This window comes from Sceloporus occidentalis, unplaced genomic scaffold (assembly GCF_023333645.1).
Source record: "Sceloporus occidentalis isolate IW3139 unplaced genomic scaffold, rSceOcc1.0.p SCAF_5, whole genome shotgun sequence".
NCBI classification, from domain to species: Eukaryota; Metazoa; Chordata; class Lepidosauria; order Squamata; family Phrynosomatidae; genus Sceloporus; species Sceloporus occidentalis.
In genome coordinates this window covers 72,679,116-72,704,263 of record NW_028316985.1, presented here as the reverse complement: position 1 = coordinate 72,704,263, position 25,148 = coordinate 72,679,116, and the positions used below count along the sequence as shown (strand labels likewise).

General features: G+C 39.0%; 1 protein-coding gene across 2 annotated transcripts in view; it reads left to right on the top strand.

Moving 5' to 3' along the window:
* Window positions 1-24,943, top strand: part of LOC149312323 (protection of telomeres protein 1-like) — a 92,242-nt gene extending 67,299 nt beyond the window's left edge. The window contains exons 15-20 of one of the 2 annotated variants that reach the window (XM_089524398.1): window positions 3,653-3,788; window positions 6,888-6,982; window positions 12,147-12,238; window positions 14,383-14,488; window positions 23,633-23,772; window positions 24,675-24,943. In XM_089524398.1, coding sequence (XP_089380524.1) covers window positions 3,653-3,788; window positions 6,888-6,982; window positions 12,147-12,238; window positions 14,383-14,488; window positions 23,633-23,742 — 539 coding nt within the window. In that variant the 3' untranslated portion in view covers window positions 23,743-23,772; window positions 24,675-24,943. Of the gene's footprint in view, window positions 1-3,652; window positions 3,789-6,887; window positions 6,983-12,146; window positions 12,239-14,382; window positions 14,489-23,632; window positions 23,892-24,674 lie in introns of those variants that run through there. The other variant, XM_089524397.1, reaches the window with a different exon arrangement.
* Window positions 24,944-25,148: the final 205 nt, after the last annotated feature.

Here is a 25,148-nt window from a genome sequence, read left to right as displayed (position 1 = left end):
TTATTTGTGCCCAAGCAGACTTTTAAAATGTTGTTTTGTAGTTAAATGTACCCCATGCACAGTAGAACAGTAAAATATTCTTTACTCCCATATGTGAAGAAATCCGTGCAGCTTCAGATCATATCTATGGGTTCCAGTTTTTTAAAATAGGAAAGCGGGGGAGAGCTTTAAATTATAAGGACATATTTAATGTAGTGTCTTACATAACCAAATCTTCCTGAAAAATGTTTAGTGCTGTTAACAAAGATAAAATAAAAGCAATAAAAAGAAATTGGAAATGTAGAATGGGGAAACTCAGATGTAATCTAATTGAGTTGAATGTGTGAAATATATTTAAATAAGGTAAGTTTTAGATACATAAATGTGGTAAGAGAAATCCTATCATGAATGTGAATAAAAATGCTAAAAAGTAAATAAGAAGCTCTAATTTTTGCTGATAGTTTTAATACAATTAAACGTTGATTCTATTTTTATTTGAACCCATGTCTTTTCCTGTAAAACCTATCCTTTTTTCTCTCTGAGTAAAGTACAAGCCAAAATGTTTCCCCCATTATGTTTGGGTTTTAACGTAACCATCCTCTGGATGTCAGTATTTTCACATCTATAAACACTGTATTAGAATGAGAAGGCAGTAGAGTAGCTGTGGTTTTTAAATCTTTATAGAGCCACATAAGTTTTTCAGAAAAGAGTGACAGCTACCCAAGAAGATGTGTTGTCTAGCCCTGATTCTTTTTTTGCATTCATGCAAGAGAGCTGCCTTTTGCATGATAACTTCCTTGTGATTTGTGCCCATCTTTCTACTATGGCTTTTTAAACAATTAAAGTTCCGAAGGGAGAAGCGGGAGATATAAATAAAATTTATTATTATTATTATTATTATTATTATTATTATTATTATTATTTCAGAAGCTGTTGACAACTACTGTCATGATTTAAATAGACTGAATAATAATATTTTAATGTATGCTAGATGCTGAATTTAGGAAGCATGCCACTGTAGATTCAGCTGGATCCCTCAGTTTCTTTCAGTAATAGCAATGATGGAATCACTTGGGGATACCTGAAAGGAGACTTAGGCGGAGTACAGACCTCCAGAAAGAGGCGGCCAGGAGCCGCCTCTTTTTTTCACGTAACCGCGCCTCAGCAACCAAATTGCATGGTGCAGCTACGCGGAAAGAAAAGGACCACTAATAAGCCACTCCTTTTAGCACCAATGCAAACTGCCTGCGGCGGCACGAGCACATCGCTGCCAAGCGCGCCCATCTGGAAGGCGCGCAGCAGTGATGTCACAGCTGTGTGTGCCGTCTATACAGTGCCGCATAGCTGTGACGTCCTGGTGACATCCTAGGGTTGTGGGGCACCTGGAAACAGCGTCCGGAGGCAACCCTAGCACGTCGCCAGGACCTGCTAAAGGGCCCGTTTGTACAGGGCCATAGTTCCACAATAGTCCTGATGGTTTCTAGCAGGCAAGTCTTACAGTAGGGGACCATGACATTGTTTAGTTGCATGATCATTGGTCCTCTGAGTCCAATGAGTCTTCATTGTTCATTCTCAAAAACTGGGAGAGGTCAACTGAAATTTAAGAGAGCAACAGGTGGGTGTATAATAGTTCCTTCCCTGTCCTGAGTCCAGGGAAGCGATGAAATCTCTGTGACACTGTCTCAGATCAGTTAAGCCTGGCTATAGTCTAGAGCAGATGGATATAATGATAGCAAAATAGAAAGCAAATGTTGATATTGGTGTTTCATCTGTTGATATAGTTGTACTTGTGGTGGAACAAATGTACATCTTACATGTGCTCTTGGATAGAGGATGGCAGTGACTAGAAGAGTTGCCTCCATTTAGCTTCATCTGGCATGCCAGCTTCAGATTTTTCTAAAACAAGTTGTCCCTAGCCCAGCTAGATAAGTTATCACTCAGATAAGTGAGTCTACAATTCAAAACACACTGCAGAAATAATCCAATTTGATACCACCTTAACTGGCCTGGCTCAGTGCTAGGGAATCCTAGGAATTGTACTTTATTGTGGCACCAAAGCTCTCTGGCAGAGAAGGCTAAATATCTCATAAAACTACAGTTCCCAGAATTCCTAGTATTGAGCCAGCGCAGTTAAAGCGGTCTGAAACTCTATTATTTCTGCAGTGTCTTTTGGACCTAAAAGTTTCCTTGCTTTTAAGCCTTGGGATGGTTAAAACTGGTTTTTAACAAACATTTTTTTCCTAGAATTGTTTTTTGTGACCTAATTTTATTTGTTCTTCAAGCTTTGCTGCTTCACAATATCTGTCTGGTAATGTTGAGGATGAATTTGTTTTCTTGCTTTAGTAATATATGCTTCGATGGCTTCTTTGCTGACCCTTTTTAGACACTCAAGTCATCATATAGATAAACAAATGATAATGTCTTTTAGAAACTGTTTTTGAAAAATTTGTTGTGCTGTGTTTATTACTATTCTTTTTTATCCCCAAAAGTCGTAGTGCTCCCTTCTACATTGTTGAGAGATTGAGATTGTTACCTCAGTGTTGACTTAGTGTTCAGTTTGACAAACGCATGCTTATATGCTGAAATGAAATCATTTCCCTTAACTTTTCTCTTTGGGAAATTTCCCTTTTCCCTAGCAGCCCCCCTTTCCCCCTCGCCATTGTTCATGAGGGCTTCTGACCTTCCAGGGAGGGTTGTAGGTTTTTGTGGTTTTTTTCAGGCTATGAGGCCGCCTTCTAGAAGAATTTATTCCTGACGTTTCACTGGCAGCTGTGGCTGGCATCTTCAGAGAATGCTGGCATGGAGGAGAGTGGGGTATATATACTGTTGGTTGAGGGGGAGTGATTTGCAGGTTAATCTGTGTATTGTTCTGTTGTTGAATGGCAAGGCCTCGGGGTGTCTGTTTAATTAATGATCCATTGTCTGCTGGGAAACCCCCTTACCTTGGGTGTTTTTCATTTGCATTTGCTGGGTCTTGATTTTGGTGTTTTTCAGGACTGGTATCTAAACTTTGTTTACTTTAAGGGTTTCTCCTTTCCTGTTGAAGTTGACCAGGTGTTTATGGATTTCAATGGATTCCTTGTTCATTCTGACCTAATAGTTGTTAGCATGGTCCAAAATGTCAGTGTTTTCAAACAGCATCTTATGCCCAGGATGGTTTATAAAGTTTTCTTCTACTGCTGATTTTTCTGGCTGACCTAGTCTGCAGTGTCTCTCATGTTCATGTTGATTCGTGTTTGAACACTACGTTTGGTGTTTGTTGTAGAGGAGAGGGGAATTACCATAAAGTGTGTTATGATAGTAGAGCTATCTGCAATTGTAGCACTGCTTTGGATCAAAGCCAGTCTTCTCAAGTGATTTGATCATATCTGAGAAAATAGTTTTCCAGATGCAAGCATACATATACTTCAATAATTCTAACCAGTCTAGTTGATGAAATGCCACTTGGTGTTGGCTTTTATATCTGCGTGGGAGGACCAGGGCCCAATTTCTCTTTAGCCTAGAAGGTGTCTAGATAGCCTTGGGGTAATCATTATAGAAACAGTTCATAAGCTGCTTGAAAACAGCAGACCAACAGTCCAGGTCATTTTTATTCTGATGCGACATTTATATCTTGCCACTGCATTTCATAACCATAATGAAGTTAACTGTAAACAACTTTTTTCACCAACAGGTGGGAAGCTAAAGGAAATCTTGAAGCTGTCAAAAAGATTTAAAGGAATTATACCTGTGAGATCCACAGAAGACAGCCTTGTGTTACTGGATCTTTCTGTTCCATTTTTTTGGCAAGGAAATCTTCAGTACTATGGGTAGGTCTTTAAAAGACGAAAAAAAGAGTAGATTGCATCAGTTATGCACATGTAAATCTGCCCTTTTTCATTGCAGATGCTAATACCTTGGAATAGTACAGGTGAGTCTCCCTTATCCAAAATGTTTGGGACCAGAAGTTTTTTTTTTTTTTTTTAAGTTTTATGGAATTTGGAATATTTGCATATACACAATGAGATATCTTGGAAATGGGACCCAAGTCTAAACATTAAATTCATTTCTGTTTCACATATACCTTATAGACATAATCTTAAGGTAATTTTATACTCAATATTTTAAATAATTTTGTGCATGAAACAAAGTTTGTATACATTGTACCATCAAAAAGAAAAGGGGTCGCTATCTCAGCCACCCTTGTGGACAGTTTTGGATTTTGGAATATTTTGGATTTCTGGCTAAGGGAGATTCCACCTGTACTTAGATTTTGGGGAAATTACATTATCTGTCCCAGTAATGAATTAAAAATGGCAGGATAGGGAAATTATAGTATGAATAGGAATGAAGTACACTATAACATTTAGGATTCTTTTGTGTTTCTTTATATTGTATGTTCCACTGACTTAGTCTATCATCAAATAAATTATCTACAGAAAAGATCAAATATAATGGAGAAAAATACCTTATTCATTATTATGGAAGCAGTTTTTCTTCCATGTGTTGTACGTGAGCATTGATTCGGCATTAGCCCCATAACCCAGGAAGGAATGAAGATCTTATAGACAGTAATTGATCTGTTATCACTTGGGAGATTCATGCCAATCAACCTCCTTACCCAAATTCCCGTTCATCCCTCTACATGTGGTCATTCCATGTACACTGTTTATCCTAAAAAGAGTTGCTTACCATGAACAGAGATCTTTTGTGATGTGTTGATGATACTGCTACACATAATGCATGAGAAGGATTATTGAACGGGAAAAAAATTAAGCACACAAATTGCAAAGCTCTTGTTTTAGGCACTGGAGTCGTATGTGTGTATGTTGTTGTTTGTTTCAGAAATGTAGAGTATCCCAGGATTTAGTATGGCTGTATTGACTCCATGTCAGTGAAAAAGGTCAATGTAGGTCCAGGCCACATAAAAAGTATCAGCTTCCAAGTCATGAAAATGTGAATTCCTATTGAGGATATTCTGACTCAGAATTGAAATCAGTTCTTTATGTGGTGATTCTGATTATACCTCCCTTTCCCCTGCTGAAAGTATTAATTAAGATTCTGATTGGGAAGCTGAAAGATCCTGGAAAACTAAAGAAGAGCAGTCTCTCTGATGCTGGTTGGATAGGCTCTAGTTGAACTGTTCTTGTTGAAAATTTGATTTTGGTTCAAATTGGTTCTTCATGGTTCTTTTCTTGGATAGCAGGATGAGAAGTAGCAAAAGAATGTTGTGGAAACAGGGTACATCTTCATATCTTGGCTAGGACAATGACCCACCATTGACACATGTGGTATTTTGATATGATTTCATCTAACATCAGAAAAGTATAGACTATAAGGAGTCTCATTAAGTAATTCGTGTAAATCAAACAGTCACATAAACCCCTGATAATGTTGCAGAATAATTTATTATCAATAAAAGTAAATAAAACGTATCCAGTGTCCTTCCCTCAAAATGAAATTATTTGAGTGTTCTAATTCTGGATAACGTCCTAGCTAGTCAACCCATATGATTTTATGTTGTTTTAATAGGACTTTTTCACTCTTTCAGTGTCTGATTCCATATGTTGCATGGCTTACATTCAAACTCTTAGATGTGTTTGATTTGCATTCTGCTTATACAGAAACAAGCAATAACTTCATCTGTTCTGTTGGTTTAGTGTAAGATCCCATTTATAGCTGTGTATTATGAGAATCAATAGAGCTAATGAAAATGTGTTTCAGAACACAATCTTAAATTTCTTGATTTATGACCAATTTTATTAAACAACATTAATCATTTCCCCTATGTTATAAATGTATTTGTTGACTTTATGTAGTTGTAAAAACCTTCTTTAGATTTGAGACATGATACACAAATATTTACATGTTTTTAACAAGAAACATCATTCTCTGTTGAGACCTACAACTTTATGTTAATGATATGCATGACTACAGAAGTGTTTTCCAACTAAGAGAGCAGGCCTAAGAACAACAAGCCTGATAAGCAGAATTTTTCAACCTTGGAGGCTCTGTTCCCTCCAAGCAAGCCAAGAATATTTCAGGAGTCAATTTGGCTCCTGTTCTGAGATTGTTTTCCTTTAACCATTAAATAAATAAATCTCTTCTGTTGTAGGCCGTGAGAGGTAATACTAAACATTTCTTTCCATGCTGAGGTTATACACTTGTCCCTCCATATAGGGGCACAAGACCCCTGTGAATATGGAAAAACCACAAATAACAAAAACACAATGTTTTTAACCTAAGAGGATATCTCTCTAGGTCCTCTAGTGCAACTCTGTGGTCGATGTCTGACAGACACTGACCATAGAACTGCGCTGGAGGAGGTACAAAATGCCTAGTAGAATATTCTCTCTAGGAATCTCTAGGTCTTTTAGAGTTGCACTGGAGGACCTAGAGATTTCTAAAGAGAACATATTAATAAAATCTGTGAATAATCAAATCTGCAAGTATCAAAGCCGCAAATATGGAGGGATGAGTGTACTCCGGAAATGAAAGGGCTGTTGCTTTTTGTTGACAACAGGCAGAAACATATCCAATGATAATTTTGAGAACTGCTAAATTAGGCTTTCCCAACTTGAGGTGCTCGCACCCCAGAAAGTGTAAGATGGAATTCAAGGGGGTGCAACAAAGAGTGGCTTGAGTGACGAGTCAACACTTAATTTTTTACTTTAAAAAATTGCATCTAATTGCTCATTTTAAATTTGCACTGAGTTAAAAGCTTATTTTTTTTAAATTCAGTTTGTATACCTGTAGTATTGTATTTAGTTCAATTTGTGGTTCAAAATGTAGAAATTAGACTTCTTAATTTTCAAATATGATATTATTTTATAAGGGGTGTGAACATTAATTAAACATTTCCTAGGAGTGTACGGCATACAATAGATTGGTCATAAGAGTTCGTACTAATCTTTTATTCTAAATCTTAGGTGCAAGCACTGTTCGAATCCAAAGGCCATGTCAAACCTGGGTGCGGTTGCTGCACAGGAAGATCCATCGTGGGATCCCACAACAATAGCACAAGGTATGCTTAGCCTCTTTTGCCATCTAGCCATGTTGTTCTTGTCATGTGCCTTCAAGTCATTTCCAACTTACAGCAACCCTAAGGTGAAACAATCATGGGATTTTTGTGGCAAGATTTGTTCAGAGTGGGTTTGCCATTGCCTTCCCCTGAGGCTGAAAGCATATGACCTGCCCATGGTCACCCAGTGGGCTTCTTGGCTGAGCTTCTTTTAAAAAAGGGGGGGAGGTCTTGTTAAAAGGTTGAGGTGGCTACAATTTTAAATGTTTAAATTAAAAAATTAAATTAAAAACATTCAAAATATTATTGAAGCATGAATTGTTGCTTCTGAGAGTTCAGTGACAGAGAGGAAGGCTTGAGGAGTGCAAAAACAAGCCTTGGGATTACATGTGGTTCCAGGGTCATACTTGGACCACCCCAATCTATACACAAGTGTATTGTCTCATAAATGCAATGCAAAGAAGTACTGCAGTATCATTTGAAATGATGTTGTGTGAATGTAGGACATTAAATAGAACTTGTGATAATTGGTGAGGAGTTACATAAACCAACAAACCAGATTACATCAAAGCCATTTCCCCTTGTGCTTTGTATCCATAACAAAAGTGATGAAACTTTACTTTCAGAAATTAAGGAGCTCACATAACACAACCCCAGTAGAGTTCTGTGATATGCACAGGAAACAACGGACAGTGCCAATTCCAGCTAAAACCTAGTTCTTGTCCTACAGCAGGACTAGGGAGCCTAGGGAAAACCAACATTGCTGGGTTCCAATTTCTATATGCCTTTTCCAGTCTTGTTGATGGCAAGGCATGATGGGAATCAGAGTTAAGCAGCTTCCAAAAGTCTGAAGATGCTACATACGGATGCAATGCAGAGCTTGCTGGAAAACCTTGTTACATCACACATAGAGAAAACTACCTCTGTTTTACAGCATTCACACCTTTTTAACATTCTCACACAGCTTTGCATATGATAAGATTAAAAAAAGCCCATCCTCCACCAGTTCATTTGAATGAAGTGAGCACTAGCAGAGGACTTATCAGAGATACACATCCAGCAGTTTTATGACCAGGATCCTATGTACCTATGCACAATTCACATTAGCGACCATTACTTAGTGTTTTTACTGTTTCTACAGGTGAGCAAGGTAAGGGAGGCAGTGGTGATAGAATATGCCACCTCCCTACCCCAATTTAAGACGGGGTTGAAAACTTATTTATTCAAACAAGCCTACCCCTGAATACCTCCTCCTGAATATGTACTCTCCTCCCCCCCCCCTTCCCTCTGCCAGTATTGACCGGCACGAGGTTGTAATACTTTTAATATGTTAGATTTTGTTGTGATAGGGTTTTTTAATATATTGTATTGTTTGGATGTTTATTGTATTGTATTGTTGACCTTGCTGTACACCGCCCTGGTTGAAGAAGGGCGGTATAAAAATAAAACTTTTATTTATTATTTATTATTATATCCAAGTACTTGAGTGTTTGGCTTCCTGGGAGTCCCCTGAGCCCTGATAGTATAGAAGAGATGGCTTGGACAATTGTCTGTCCTGTACCACAGGTGATTGTTCAACCCACCTCTGCCATACTAACTTGATTTCAGGATTTCCTTGGAAAAATGCATTTGAGAAAGAAGTGGTTTGGACCTGGTAGCCTCTATCTTCTTGCTATTGCTGTCACCACTGATTTCTTATTTTTCTCACCACTGCAGACAACTTTGTTTTCAATGGTTTTGCCTTCCCCATTGATGTAACTACAACATAATTTCCTATGTTCCACTTTTGCAAGCTCTATAAATGACAACAACAAAACAAAAACTAGAAGTGTATACAAAAATGTGTTTCTCCTTGTTTCCACAAGATCATTGGTTCTATGAAAATCTGTGGAATATCCAACAGCTTTTGAGAGGTGGAGGTGCAAGGAAATTTTAAATATTTGTCTCATGTTCACATAAGAGATGGCTGAACATTTATTTTCCTTTCTTCTAATACTTTACAAGGGAAAATAAAAAGACTCGACATTAGTTTAAGCCATGGATAGGCTGTGTTGGACAAAAATGTACCTGAGAATGAGTACGACTGATAGTGCCATTTCCAAGAATATTCTATCTAGAAAATAGGCTAAGGAAATAAATTTATTTCTTTATTGAATCCCACCTTTCTCCCGAGTTGAGTTTCAGGACAACTTACAATAATTTAAAATGATCAAGCTAAAATATTAATTTAGAAAAAATGTTAAAAGAATTAAACCACAATATGATTAAAATAGTTAAAAGTATCTAAAACATATTTAAAACATCTTTTCTAATAAAGATTAAAAACACACACACAGTGGTTTCTATAGGCCTGTAAAGGGGGCATTCACTGCTCACCAGGTGATACCCTGGAGGTGTACCTGGTCCAGCTACTGAGTGAGTGAGAAAGGGTGCTTTCCCACTCACCCAGCAGCCATACCAGATCCTAACAGGCTCTCTAGAGGCCACAGTGCTGCTCCCCTCAATAGTGGCTGCTGCTGAATGGTGGTGCTTTTAGAGTCTGCTGCTGCAGTCTTTCCAATGGGAAAGGGGTACAGTTGCCAAGGCCTTCAAAGTGGCATGGGTGCAACTGTGCCAGAGCTGAAGGCATTTTTGGTGGGGGGGCATGGTTCAGAAGCCACAGTGCACCCCCCTCAGTGGTGGTCTGCATGGTCAGGCAAGCGTCTAGGGCAGGGAGCACAAGGCAGTCCCCCCCCCCTCACATCGAGGGACACCAATCTTAGCAACATCACTGCACATGCACACACACTACTGTACCATAATTAAAGTTCAAAGACCTGCCTGAATTTTTTAAAAAAAGACCTCTCTTCATCCACTGGCAGAAAGATAGCAAGCCAGACCTCCCATAGAAGGGAGTTCCACAACCTAGGAGCAGCCCTGGAGAAGGCTCTTTCCAGAGTCCTGACTAGTCATGCCTGTGAAGGTGGTGGGATTGAGGGAAAGTCCTCCTCTGCAGAACATAAAGCTCTGGCTGGTTAGTATAAAGAGATATAGGCCTGTTGCAGACAGCCAAAATAAAGCTGCTTCGGGTCACAGTGGAGATATGATGTTTCAATGATGCATGCGTCCTAAGAGTCCAGAAGCCACACCAAAGCCATGCTCCAGTCCTTAGGGCTGGAGCATGGCTTTGGTGTGAGTTCTGGACTCTTAGGACGCATGCATCATTGAAACACCATATCTGCACTGTGACTCGAAGCAGCTTTATTTTGGCTGTCTGTAACAGGCCATAGTGTTTCAGATAGTCTGGACTCAAGGAATGTAGGGCTTTAAATGTCAAAATCAGAACTTTGAATTTGAAAACAGAAGGCCTGCTTGAAGCAGTGCTAAAGGAGTTTTGTTTTGAAACAGAGGGATCAAGGAATTAAGAATGAGAAAGAAACACTGTCTTCTGGACAGGTTTTTTCATCAGACTGTAGGACTGTGTACAGAAAATCCATTTGGAATCTGACACTTCATAAGAACCTGTGCCATCATTGAGCAATATTTTTAAGAATTTAACCTATGCAAAGTAAAGGTAAAGGTAGTCCCTTGACATGAATGTCTAGTCATAACCGACTGTAGGGGACAGTGCTCATCTCCATTACTAAGCCGAAGAGACGGTGTTGTCCAAAAACTGCTCTGATGGTTATGTGGCCAGCATGACTTCACCTAACACTGTTACCTTCCCAACGAAGTGGTACCTATTTATCTACTTGCATTGCATGCTTTCGAACTACTAGGTTCGCAGAAGCTGGGACTAGTGGCAGGAGTTCATCCCATTATGCTGCACTTGTGCCTCAAACTGCCAATCTTCCAATCTTCCAATCATCAGAATTGGCATCTTAACCACTAAGCCATCACATCCTATGCAAAGTGTGTATGCATATAAATGTGTGTGCATATGCATGCATGTGTTTAAGAGGACATATGCTGCAGTGATTCTCTGGGGAATCATTCTTTTACCCAAAAAAAGGAGTATTTTCCCCACTGACTTTGTTAGAACATGGGCTACAAGAAAATGAATCCATAGTAATAGTGGTAGTCTTTCAACTGCATAATAAATAGTTGCTGAGAACTGTTCATTTGAATCCTATAGTTAATTGAGATAAATTAGGATCCTGTCATATATGCTTTGATGCATCTTCCACTGCAGGTGTTGGTCATGGTTGAAAAAGGTGTTGTGGAATAACTCTGTGCAAGCAAACAAACAAAAGTTTAATTTACAGAAGGGACTGTGTTTACTTATATAACTTTACCTATGGTATTATCTCTACACAGATCTTTTGCCTTGTCCTTTTCAGTTTGATTGAGAACTCTTCCCTTGCATTGGATTTGTAGGATGAGAAACTTTGGTGGCTCTGAAGGCCAAATTTTGCCCTCCTTTCAAAAAAAGAAAAGAAAATCACACCATAGTCTATGCTCCTTACTGAAGCAGCTGCATACCACCAAAGTTTGGCAGTTCATGCCAGCTAGAAAATCCATGTATGACTTTGTCAATTTTAGCATTATTAACAAAGTATCCAATTAATCCCTCGATTGTTTTAAAGTGGTGCCACACTTCCTGGAACTTTTAGCAAGCACAGTTCTGCCCTTAGAATGGGGAAAGGCATGTTCTGGGTGCCTTGTTGTAGCATGGAAAGGCAGTTTGTTTTGCTCCCATGATATCACATTTAGTGGTGGTCCAGGAGGTGCATGTCGTCCACAGAGCACACATCATCTCTTCCCAACAGGAAGTGTGAGAATCCTGCAATCATAGGCCTGGTCAGTCTACCTTAAAAAAAAAAACAACTTCTGGAAATGATCACTAGAAGACATTTGGCCAAAGAGATCTGTTCCTTCCCCCATCAGCCCCCTGGAAAGAGAGGGAAAGTATGATGGAATGGGTAGACAAAGGTTAAAAAAAAAAGTGGGGGGAATCCATCCCCCACTGTCTTTGGGATGCAGTTCCTGACCAATTAATCTTAAACACATACTGTCCACATCAGAAGAATCATAGAAGAAATGTTGACTCCTCTTCCATCCTACAGCATTAGTGTTTATCTTGTCTGTATCTAAAAGTGTATTCTGGTGTGTTTTTTTAAAGGAACTTTTAACTTGCATTTAGTATTGAGTATTTTCTAAAGATAACCACTGTTTTCCTTTTGCTTAGCTTTAGGAGTTGTGCCCCTCCAATATGTCTTTGTAATGAAGTTTACACTGGATGATGGAACTGGATTACTGGATGCATATCTCATGGACTGTGTAAGAGACTAGATTATGCTACTCTTGAAATATTTAGCTTGAATATAAATGTGTGCGTGTGAAAGCTATCAGGCAAAGTAAAGCATATATTAAGAACTTATTAAAAATACATAAGTTAACTGCATTTAAAATTGGCTGAGAATAGACATATTCCAACTTTGACTTTTTGAATGAAAATACAGAAAGAATTATTAAAGAAATCTTACCTAAAGTTAGAGAGATGAAGAAAGTAGGTGGAAGGCTAGAGGAAACTGTAATAAACAACTCTGAAGCTAGTCAAACAAAGCCTGGGGCTATCTGGCTTTTTCACACCTTCACATACCTTTAGACCTTTTACATCTCTGAGTTGTCTTTTTTTCCTTATGAACAGCAACTTGGGTCTCAGATTTGCACACAATTTGACATTTTAAGACAACTTAATATAGTGCTACCAGCATTACAAATTAATTTAGGTCTCTTGGGGGTTTGGAAGAATGCTAGTTGTTTGTGCCTTCATTCCAGCTTTGGGCATTTGCCTATTTCTAATGAAAACTATAGCAACACAGAGTTATAAAGCAGAAGTACATAGATTTATTCTTGATTATCACTATATCACAGGGTACATCTGCACTGTAGAAATAATATAGTTTGACACCAATTTAAGTTCTGCGGCTCCATCCTGTGGAATACTGGAGTTTGTAGTTTTATGAAGTCTTGAGCCTTCTCTGGCAAAGCATGCTATGCCTTGCAAAACTAGCAACACCAAGATTCTGTCAGATGGAGCCATGGCAGTTAAAGTGGTATCAAACTGTATTATTTCTACAGTGTAGATGCACCCACAGTGACAATTCTAAGCTAAGATCAAGACAAGATAGCCAAACCCACCCCAATCTCTTACATAAGTGAGCAACCATAATATTCAAGTAGTAATAATAATAATAATAATAATAATTTGTTTTATTTATATACCGCTATTCCAAAGTAAATTTTAATCATTCCTGCATTTAAAAATAAATAAATAAATAAATGTAATAATTAAAAGTCTGGGCAGTAAAAAAATAATGCTTCTTGCTCACTAGCTCACATCATATTTTTACATAATGAAATGTAACACAGGATACAGTAATACAGGGATAGATATGAATGTAGTAATGCTTAAACCCATAGAAAATAGCTGAAATGAAGTTATTCATGACTAATGTGTGCCATTAATTTCAGTGGGTCTACTGCTAAGACAGCTAGCTTTAGATGCAGAACATTTTTAAAACCAGAGGTCTTCAATTATGTAGAACCTGTGAAATGGAGAAATTATTATCTCTTCTTATACTGAGTTGCATTAACTGGCACATGTACTGCAACTCAATATGAAAGTAGGGAACCATTATCTGTGTTTTTCAGGTGCTAGGTAATCAAGTCTTTGATTTTAAAAATCTTCTACATATGAAGCTGTGGTTAGATCCAGATTAATTAGTTTTAAGAGTAGACTTACTGAAATCAATGGGACATATTACTTATGCTTCACTTAATTTCAGTTGTTTTTAGTGGAACTGTTCTAAGCATTGAGCAGTTTTTTCTACCAATATTTCCCAAAATACTCTAGGGTAGCATACTATGCTATGAGCCAGTGATTAGTCTAAAAACATTCACTTTTACATTACGTTTTAAACTCCAGAGTGATGATTTTAAGACTAATGAACTGAATCATAGTGCAGTATGCTACCCTAGGGAGTATTTTGTGAGATAACTGCATATCAGTAGTAGAAATTGCTCAGTCTGAGGCTTACATTACGATTCTGTTGTGATCTTGTCTGTACAAAGATGGTACATTATTTCAAATATATTGCAAGTTTTTACCCTCCAAGAAAAGCTTAATTTATTTACTTTAGGTTCATTTATGCACCTGACTGAAGTGAAGTTAGCTTTCAACACCTTTCATCTGGGTTTTATGTCAGATTCTTTAAAAATGGGTGTAAAATCTAAATTTCTGCTTTAAACATTTCTTCTGTGAATAAACAGCACTTTATTTTCCATCACTTGCATTAGTTTAAAAATGAGACAGAAAAAACTGTCTTATCTTAAATTTCCAGACTCAAAATGAAATCTTTAGAAAATGTTTATTGCCCAGTTCAATTATAATGCTATATTATTTTTCCTGTCTCCTCCAGGAAAAATTCTTCCAAATGCCAGCTTCGGAAGTCCTAATCAATAATATTTTTCAAGAGAATATGGAAAAGATCATGGAGAAACTTTGCCCTGCAGGCAAAAATCTGGGTAAGGCACTTGTTTTAAGACAAAAAAATTGGTGCATTCACATAGAGCAGAAGTCCCTAATATTGCCTTTTGATATCACCTGGCCAAATAACAGCCGAACCACCATACAGCATTGTGACTAAGTCCCAACTAGGCAGTCCAAAGTCAGGTGTTAATCCCGAACATTTAGTCACTTGAGCTTACCTAAGTCTTGATTTGCCAAAATCACATTGTTTCAGTGGTTGATCTATTTGAGGTAACATCTGGATTTAGGCCTTTGGTCTAGAACACACTACATAAATAATCCAGTGTGAGGCTGCTTTAACTGCCCTGGCTCAATGCTAGGGCATTCTGGGAACTGTGCTCTGGTGCCACAATAAACTGCAGCTCCCAGGATTCCCTAGCACTGAGCCAGGGTAGTTGAAGTGTTCTCAAACTGGATTATTTCTGCAGTGTATTTTGGATCTGAGACAAAACATCAAAAACTTAAAAAAAAAAAAAACTCCTCATTGTCTACCCTATTGTAGATCACCTGCTAGGGCTATCAGTTTCTGTGCCAAACCAAGGGCTCAGTCCAGACTGATAAATAGGCTGATAATCCATACTCTATATTTTGGGCCTGAATCACATTCTCATTTACCTTTATCCAAAGATGGAAGATCAGAAAGAGGTCTGCTGTTTTCCTCCGATACATTGGAATGTGTTGATTTTTCACCCTGAAGTGTCTTGCCTTTACTGCTGTTCAATCAATAGTTGCAAGTTAAATTCTTTTAATATCATTTCCTTTAGCTACAAGAAGAACATTAAACAAAAACTAAGCAAAAGCTGTGCTTTCACTGTTGATTTGCCTTTAGGCATGTTCATTTCAGTAGTAACTAGTGAAAATGCTTGTGGCTTACCAGAATGATTAAATTTCCTGCAGAGATTCAGAGAGATTGCAAATAAGGAAATAGTCCTATGGCATCTTCAGTTTATTTAACCATAAGTTTTCATTGATGCTTGTCTACAAAAGCTTATGCTGAAATAAATGATTACAGGTGCCTTATGGTTTCTACTATCTTTTTCCTAGAAAGAGCTGTTTTTAGACTGAGAATGTGAAGTGCTTGAAGAAGAATAATGTTGTCATCATTCTGAGCTTTGGGTGGTAGGAGTGGGAGGAATGCACCCCTTCCCCCAGAAGTATGATGATAGCCAGGGCACTTCAGGGTTCCCCCCCCCCCCATCAAAACCTTCTCCACTAGCATATCAGAGTTCCACTTCACATTGCCTCCCCCCTTTCCACCCCCTTCCCTGAAGTTTTGAGTTTTATAGACTGTGCACTTTATTATACTATACACTTTAAATAACATTAATATTATTAATGTTACTACACACTAGGGGTGAAAAGAATATTCGGAAATTATCAAAAACATGTGTCTTCTTCGTGGTCTCTTTGAAATCACACAGTTGGGTTATCCTGCACGTGCACAGGGTATCTTCAGAATCTTCTAGAGTTATTACATAAGCACTTTGGCAGTAGCCATGCCCACTCTCCAAGCAACTTATCAGCTCACTTCCTACCTATGCCTTCAGTCCTTTTTGTCTGCTTCAGCATCAACATCTCAGGAGTTTAATTTTCTTGTCAAATTTTGATTTCTGTGTTAATGGTCTGTCTTTCGTTTGGTGATTATTTTTTCATTCTTCATTTACCTTGCTTATTTTAAAAGGAATATTGTCATTTCTGGTGGAATACCAGAGTTAAATCGCCTCTCGCCTTGCCTTTTGTGCTTGGCATATTCTGATTGTAATACAGAGGTGAGGTTAATAGCTCTACTGTATGAGGCTTCTGGGGTGGTTGGCCCACTGGCTTCTTGTTTCCTGCCCCATCTTGATTCTCTTCAGTCCTGGCCCCACAGACTTATCAGAATGATTGGCAACTACTCCTACACTGACTAAGAAGAGTCAAGTAGAAACCAGGTTGGCTGCAGACTGGCCTGATACTCCTGTCAGAGTAGATAGACATATTAAAGACTCATATTTGATACCATCCCTTCTCTCCATACAGAGGATTCAGATGAAATTGGTCTCCCCATATCAAGGACCGATTGCTGGTACCATCTTCTTGCTTCCTGTGGAGAAAACAGGGCGTGGTTTTTCCCTCAATACTGAGGGCCATTACCATCTTCACACTCCATACAGAGGAAACACAAAAAGTGGTTGTTCCCCTCATACTAAGGGCCTACCCTCTTGCTCCACACAGAGCAATAAACCAAGTTTTTTTCCTCCATACCAAGGGTTGATGGTTGGTACCGTCTTCTCACTTCATATGAAGGTAACAAGAGATAGGATTCGTCCCTCTATACTGAGTGCCTAACATTAGTACCTTCCTCTTGCTCCTTACGGAGGAAATGTAACAGGTTGGTCCCTCTACACTGAGAGCGGATTGTCAGTACCAACTTCTCCATACGGAGAAAACAGAAGAAGTGGTTCAGCCTACTATATCGCGGGCTGATTGCTGGTACCATCTTCTCACTTCATACAGAGGAACAGAAGAGGTTGTTGGTCCCTCTATATACCAAGAGTAGATCATGTCAAGATGGATGCATCCAGAAGGAAAATGCCCTAGATGCTGCAATATATGACATGGGTGAAAGGTAACCTGAGTTCAACAGGAAGCCTTGATGAGTAAGTATATTGAAGGATACTGAGTCATAGGAAGATGATAACACAAAGGCAGGACTTGATGTTATCAAGCTTCAATACTGCATAGTCGTGGCACATGTGAGACAGGCAACTGTGTAGCACACCAGTTGGGAGTTGAACTAAAATCCCTGCTAGAGATTATGTATACAAGGGAGGAGTTCCAATGCTCTGTGTGGTGTGTGGTGTATAATAGATGGTGACGGAGCATTATGTCAATTGGTGTAAGTACTTGTATATATTGCAATGAAGATTAAAAGCCACTCAAAGAGAACTCAGCCGTCATGTCTGCAGCTTCTGTGTGGGAGAAGAGTTTCTCCAACTTGCACGAACTGTGCAGCAGAGCTTTCTGTGGCGTTTCTTCTTGGCACAAAACTTCTGCGTGTGTACTACACATGAACCAACAGATCATTGGTATAAACTTCTCACTCCATATGGAGGAAGCTTAACAGGTTTGTCCCTCCGTACTGAGGGCCAGCTGTTTGATACTTTCTCCACTCTCCATACAAAGGAAGCAATTGGCCCCTCTATACTGAGGGCTGCCGTTAGCACCATTCCTCTCACTCCATACAGAGGAGACACAACAGATTTGTCTCTCTGCACTGAGAGATGATTGTCAATGTCATATTTTCTCTATATATTAAGGAAATAGAAGAAGTGATTTGTCCCTCCACACTGAAGGCCTGCTGTTTATATCACCCTCTCATGCTATACAGAGGAGACACAACAGGTTGGTCTCTCCATGCTGAGGGCCAATCATTCTATACCTTATTTTCTTTACATACAAAGAAGATATGCTTCATTCCTCTATACTGTGGGCATTTAAATGGTACCATCTTCTTACTCCATATGGAGGCAACACAACAGGTTGGTTCTGTTGTACCAAGGGCCATTTAATGCTACCATCTTTCAATCTCTGCAGAGGACCCCCCCCCCCCCAAAAAAAAACCCAGCCTCTCCATACTGAGGGCTGATTGCACTATTTTTCCTACTGGACAACATGTGCAGCACTCTTTTAACAGCTACTCTTCACTGTACATGCATTACAGAATTGTCTATAGGAAGATATGCAGCTGGCACTGTTTCTTACAGCTTTCACCATACTGCTCACACCCTTTGCCAGGCTTTGAAGGTGGCCTTTTCAGGCCTTCTCCCTGTCATACTTCAATCCTTGGGTTGACTTTCACCATAAAGGACTTCCAATATCACTTGTTGTGTTGTTGGGATAACATTTTCACTTCCCTAACCTGCAGTGACAGTCATTAACACCATGCTACTACAATGTGGTTATTGACTGATTTGATGGAACAGGACCAGGTACATTTTGGAATGGCCAGATTATTGCAATTATCTCTGCTGATAATTCCAGAAGTCATTATTGAGACCCCTTCCAAATTCAAGCCTATTTGTGCTCAGGCCAAGCTAGCTAGACCTCTAACAAATCAAATCCACTGTGTGGAAGCTCCCTCTCTCTGATTTCTTTTTCCAGTGTCTGTCGCTGATCTCAGAGGCTGTTCACTAAGTGCTGTTATGCCAATAAGTGGATTGGGGTCTCAGAATGCTTTTGGCTTTAGATGATTTCTCCAACAGTACCACAGTCACTCATGTATTGGACCTACTGGTAACCTTATCCAGTTATTTCTGTCTTAAGCATCTCTTTGCAGCCATATCATGGCATTTCCAGTGACTTCTTTTTTATCAAATCCATGAATTAGGCAGTTTTTGAATTGTTGCAGGGTTTTATCCCGTCTTGGATTTGTTGTATTTGTTTTAACGGTCTAAGAAACGCTTGAAGGCAATAACTTCTACATTCATATTTCATTTAGTGGTCCAAGAAATACTGGAAAGCAATAGTTTCTTCTGCCTTCATATCATGCACCCGGTAGACAGCCTTTCAGTTGGTGATTATCATTGCCAGCGGAGCTGCAAAGTTATACATTTTGCAAGGAGATCAACCTCACATTCTCCAGGCCAGATATTTCCTTATTTTTGATTATCCTGTCTCTCATCCCTCTCAAACAGGACTATTTCTCTTCCAGTATTCTTCTATAACTGCCTGGATGTTTGTAGAGTGCTAATCTCCAGAGTTATTGCTGCCACTCGCCTACAAAGTAGGAATGGCCTCTGTCTACACAACATCTCTATAAGCGGATTGCAACACACTATCCATAGGGCATATGAGCTAGTAGGCAAGCTACCTCCTGCCCAAGTGAGAAGTGAGATATGGGGCCGGGTGTTATCAATATGCTGATGGCACCCAAATATATTTCTCCATGTCCCGGTCATCAGCGACAACGACAGATGGCATCTCTCCCCTCAGCCAGTGTCTTCAGGCAGTAATGGATTGGATGAGGGAAAACAGGCTCAAGATGAATCCAGACAAAACGGAGGTACTTATGGTAGGGGCCCCCAAACCAGGGATTGGGCTGCAACCTCCAGTCCTAGAGGGGCTCACGCTCCCCTCAAAGGACTGTGTTCACAGTCTAGGGGTGCTTCTTGACCCGTCGCTTCAGATGAGGAATCAGGTGAAAGCGACGGTCAAGAGCGCCTGCTATCAGCTTCAGCTGATACGCCAGCTGCGCCCTTTCCTGGAACAGGGTGACCTCGAAACTGTAGTACATGCAACGGTAACCTCAAGACTTGATTTTTGCAATGCTCTCTACATGGGGCTACCCTTGTGCCTAGTCCGTAAACTCCAGTTGGTACAGAATATGGCAGCCAGGTTGGTCACAGGAACAGCAAGGAGTGACCATATAACACCAATATTGAAGTCACTCCACTGGCTGCCTATCAGTTTCCAGGCACAGTACAAGGTGTTGGTTATCACCTTTAAAGCCCTACATGGCTTGAGCCCAACCTATCTAAGGGATCGCCTGCTTCCATATAATCTGCCCCGTACACTCAGGTCCTCTGGGAGGAATTACAGCCCTTAAAGACCAGGTTGACGGCGACCTCCCAGAGGACATTCTCTTCAGCCGCTCCCAACTTATGGAATGGCCTGCCGGACGAGATCCGTCAAATTACCAATCTAGAGAGCTTTAAAAAGGCCATTAAGACTGATCTCTTCCGGCAAGCCTTCCCGGAATAAAATGCTCGGCCACAAATAAGATTTCCCATCTAGCGAACTTTGCCCATGATGATTTTTATTTAGCTTAGTCGGTTTTAATATGTAGTTTTTAATCTGACATTGTTTAATCTTGTTTTAAGGGGGGCATTATGTATATATGGATGTATTTTAACGTGTTGTACGCCGCTTTGATTGCCTGGCAAAAAGCGGGATAGAAATAAAAATTGTATTTATTTTATTATTAGAAGTCTTTCAACTAGAGTGAGTGCAGTCTTGACTACATTCCTAAATGGGATTTCTCTGCATAACATCTGCAGAGTTGTTCCATGATCCAGACTGCTCGCTCACTACCCCCTGGATTCAGTGTCACAAGTGGAGGTGCTGGTGATGACCTACATAAAGACCTATATGGCTCAGATCCAGGCTATTTAGCAAACCGTATCTCGCTATATGAGCTAGCCCAGGCTCTGAGATCCTCAGGGGAGGCCCTACTCTCCATCCCACCACCATCATAACTACAGTTGGTGGGGACACGACAGAGGGCCTTTTCCATGGCTGCCCCTACACTCTGGAACTACTTGCCCAGGGAGGCCAAGATGGCCCCTTCTTAGTTAACCTTCCGCTGGCAGGCTAAGACCTACTTGTTTAGACAGGCTTTTAAAGCAGAAAGTTTTTAAGGTAAGTGACGGGGTTATATTGTTATATTGTTTTAATGTATTTTAAGCATTTTAATCTTTTAAATTGGATTTTAGTATTGAATTTGTTTTAATTATTGTAGCAATTTAATTCTATTTTAATATATTATTTTTGTATGTTTTTAACTGTATGGTGTTTTTTAATGTTGTAAGCCGCCCTGAGTCCCAGCCTTGGGAAAAGGGAGGGATATAATAATAATAATAATAATAATAATAATAATAATAATAATAATATAATTTAGGACTTCTTCTGTACAAACTTTCTGCACAAAAAAATACTGTTGACTATGCAAAAAGTATGTGTGAGTTTTGTCGACAATAAGTCCCAAACTGAGAGTAGTCTTCAGGAACTGTAGTTTTTGAAGGCAGTATCACAGTAGAAGAAAATTGATAAAATAACTCATGGGTTCCTTTAAAAGTGCAATTAACCCTACTGCATACTGTAGTATGTGAATCAGGACACAGACTACCAGCTGCTGTTCTAGAGTCATGACAAAGACTGATAAATGTGACAGTGAATTCTGGTGGCTGTATTCCCTGCAGACTGACCACTCTGCATAACATTAATATAACTGAAACCTCTTTTGTTACACCAGGTGAAGAAATGGAAATGCAGCACTAGTTAGGAGGTTTTCTTCCAATTAGGCCTTATGCAGTTAGTAAACAAGTGGGAAGTCTCTGAATCTTGAAGTGCATGATTACCTTCTGCCAGGAATGTCTTAAGTCTGATGAACTGGAGAGGAATAGCCATGCTAATATAGTCCATCAGTGGCGCAGTTTGTTTGTTTACACCACACTTCTGCCACTTTGTTCAGTCTGAGAGCTTCCAGAGAGAGGCGTTGGACATGAAGCCAACATTTTAGCAGCTCTAAAAGGTTGCCTTCAAATGAAGTCACAGATGGCATCACTTGCTAGCCCATCAATCACAGATGGCATCACTTGCAGTCCTGTCTAATCTCTTATCATTGCTAACCTTTCTGTAACCTCACAGAAAGATCTACAAAGCCTGAGTAGGTTTGTCCAGTCACTAGAGAAAATGGGTTCAATTTTCTGCCAAAGTAGTTTAAAGTGCCCTTTAACTACTGCATTGGTGTGCATGTATTTCTGATTTAAACGTGTGTTTTCCCCAACAGCAAAAGTTAATTTCTCTGTGTATTGTTGATTTTCTTTGTGAGAAAGCAGGGAGCAGTTGAGTACTTGACTCACTAGCGGAACTGTAAGAAATAGGTTTTGCCCTTCAGAAGTGTAAATGTCTGCTAGAATCAGTGACAACTACTAAGATTTATGGATTTTATGCTGAATTTTTAAAAAAACAGAGAGAAAAGTAGTATCTCCAATGCTAGTATACAGCGGGACATTGATTCCATTTGGCAGTCATTCCTGTGTGAGCAGCGCTTTTAGATGTGTAGTGCTTAAGACAGAAGCCAAACTGAATTGTTTAAAACATATAAAGACAGTTTTGTTTTTTGTTTTTTTGCTTTGAGTAATGTGAGGTGTGGGCTTTATTTAAAACGTCAAAGATGTATGTATTTTGTGCTAAGCTTGCACTGAATACAAAAAGAGAAGATTCATTTGCACAGCTGCTGGCAAAATGTTAAAAATAAACTCTTCTTGAACATGGCCTCATAGCCCGAAAAACCCACTAAAAGCTAGTGATTCATTTGCTTTGCTACATGGGTTAGTCATGAGCAGGAGCTGAGGTAAATCTACACTTCTAAAATCTGCCATTCCCCTCATCGAAATAACACTAGAGGCAACAGTGGTATGGTCTAAAGGTATTGCAACAACAGGATTTGATAGTAGGCCATGTGAAAAAGCAAGAGATTGGGGGCTTAGCTGAGTGACCATCCTGCAGTTTTGGTTGCTGACTAGAACTAGCCTACGGCAACTAAAGTTCATTTACTGAATCTTGCATTTCGATTCCATGACTTAGGGTTTCCTTCCCCTGTTAGAATAACTACTAGAGTTCAAGCTGCTTCAGCTAAAACATAATTGAACCCTGGGAAGTGTAGTACTCTGTTCCTCGATACCCACCTCTTTTTCCAAGTACAGGATTGTGTCATTTTTTTTTCATGACTACTGTCCATTTCATTATTTCCCTACAGACCGAGTCTTCCTTAAATGGAATTCCAAAATGCAAAATATTCCAAAGTCCAAAATTTCCCACATGTGTGGCTGAGATAGTGACACCTTTGCTTTCTGATGGTTCAGTGTACACAAAGTTTGTTTCATGCGCATTTAAAAAAAATGTATACCAAACATAAATGAATTTCACATTTAGACTTGGGTTCCAATTCCAAAATCTCTCATTATGTATGAAAATCTCCGAAATCCAAAACATTTCTAATCCTGAGTATTTTGGATGAAGAAGACTCAACCTATATTTCCATTGTGCACCAGGGAGGGCATGTTTTGGGTGCCTAAGGGCCATTTTAACTGGTAGGATTCAAGTGTCTCCTTGCAGGAAAATTTGCATGGTTTCCAACTTAGTCTAGGCTGATTGGAATAAATGTCCACCAGAGGACCTAAGTGTACAGGGCAGAATATATGGGAGGAGGCAATCCTTTAGGTAACCTGGACCCAAACCTTTTAGGGCTTTAAAGGTAATAATCACCACTTTTTATACTTAGTGATTCTTTTCCTGTGAAAGAGTTTTTCTTGACACAGTTAACTGTAAAGTACAGGAATTTACATATATACTGATAATGTGTTTTTAATTCATAGATGAATTGCCATGGCTGGAATGTTTCATCAAATCTTATTACGTCAGAGATGAAACAGAGGAACGACTTTGCTATCGGATTTTTGACACTATGATCGCTGAAGATGTCTGACATATATCGGACTACTTAGAAGATTCAGTGGTTGTAATTTTTTAAAAAGCAATAATAATTTAAATACATTAGGAATGCAGATGTTTTTATTGAATGTGTGCTTTTCTATTAGATGTGTTAATAAATACTTTGTTCTGAATTAACATAAAGCTCTCAAAGAGTCTGATATCTGTTATTTGGTCTGTGTTAATTGTAAGTTCTTGACATTTCTTAAGGATGAGGTAGTATACCATTGTTTACTGGCCAGACATCTCAGTTCATACTCCCACAAAATATTGCTGGTGAACCAAATGCATCCTGATGTGGTAACCTATCCTATGCTTATCTATACAGCAGCCTTTTGTACAGTGAACTATAAGGTGCATTGTGATGCTTGTGAATATTGGAACATTTGGTATTGCCTCTACTATAGCCTTTCCCTCTTCATAGTTGCATAGAATGCTGCTTTGACATAGTGTAGTAACTCCATGAGGTAACATACCTGAGTTGTACACTGATACAGCTAACTTAATATCTCCCTAGTAGCAGCATCCTCTCTTTCACATATGGAAGAAATATGTCAAGCAAAACTTGTGGCCTTCTGTTTGTCAAACTATTCTTTATTGTAGATATAAACACAGATACTAGAATATAGGTATTCCAGTCCAATCTGGCCATATAAAATGAGGAGATGACTAAATGACAATGTAATTAATGCTAAATGCCTTTCAATTAAGTGCTGTATGTGATAGTACTTTTAAGTATATATGTTTATCTATTATGTTGTATATGACCTAGGCAGCTAAATTTGGTCTTGTTGATCTGCTTTTCTCTTCCATGTAATCAGATTTGGCTACTAGTTTTAGAAATAGGGACTTGGAGGCCAGTATATCGGTATACTAATTGGCTCCCAGAGTGAAACTAATTACTTATTTTGTTTTATTTATTTTCAGCCCAGTGACACTTTTTTATGTGAAGGAAAATATATACAGTTTATAGCCAGAAGAGAGAACTTCATCATGTTAAAATTCATGGCGTGCTGTATTAAAAACAAAGCATTCCAGGCCACGTTAAAATGCTTAATTTTGTCTAGATACAGATTGTGTAGTTTCTGGGGAGTAATAAATGACTATTGCTGTAGTCTCTTGAAATTGGAAATAGACATATTCTATAATGCCTATTCTTCTGATCTAGAGACACCTTTAGCTGTGAACCTGGTAGTAGGTGTTGTGTCAATTGCCATGGTCAGAATCCCATCAGCAACTGTTGGTTCTGCTGCAGATAAAAAGAACTGTTTTCACAAATAAAATTGAGCCTAGTTGCTCTCCTTGGAACATGTAACTCTTGCAATAAAGTCTAAAGACAGATGCTTGTCTGCCTTCTAAGATCAGAGGAGTTTTAAAATACTGAAATTTAATCAATGGCAT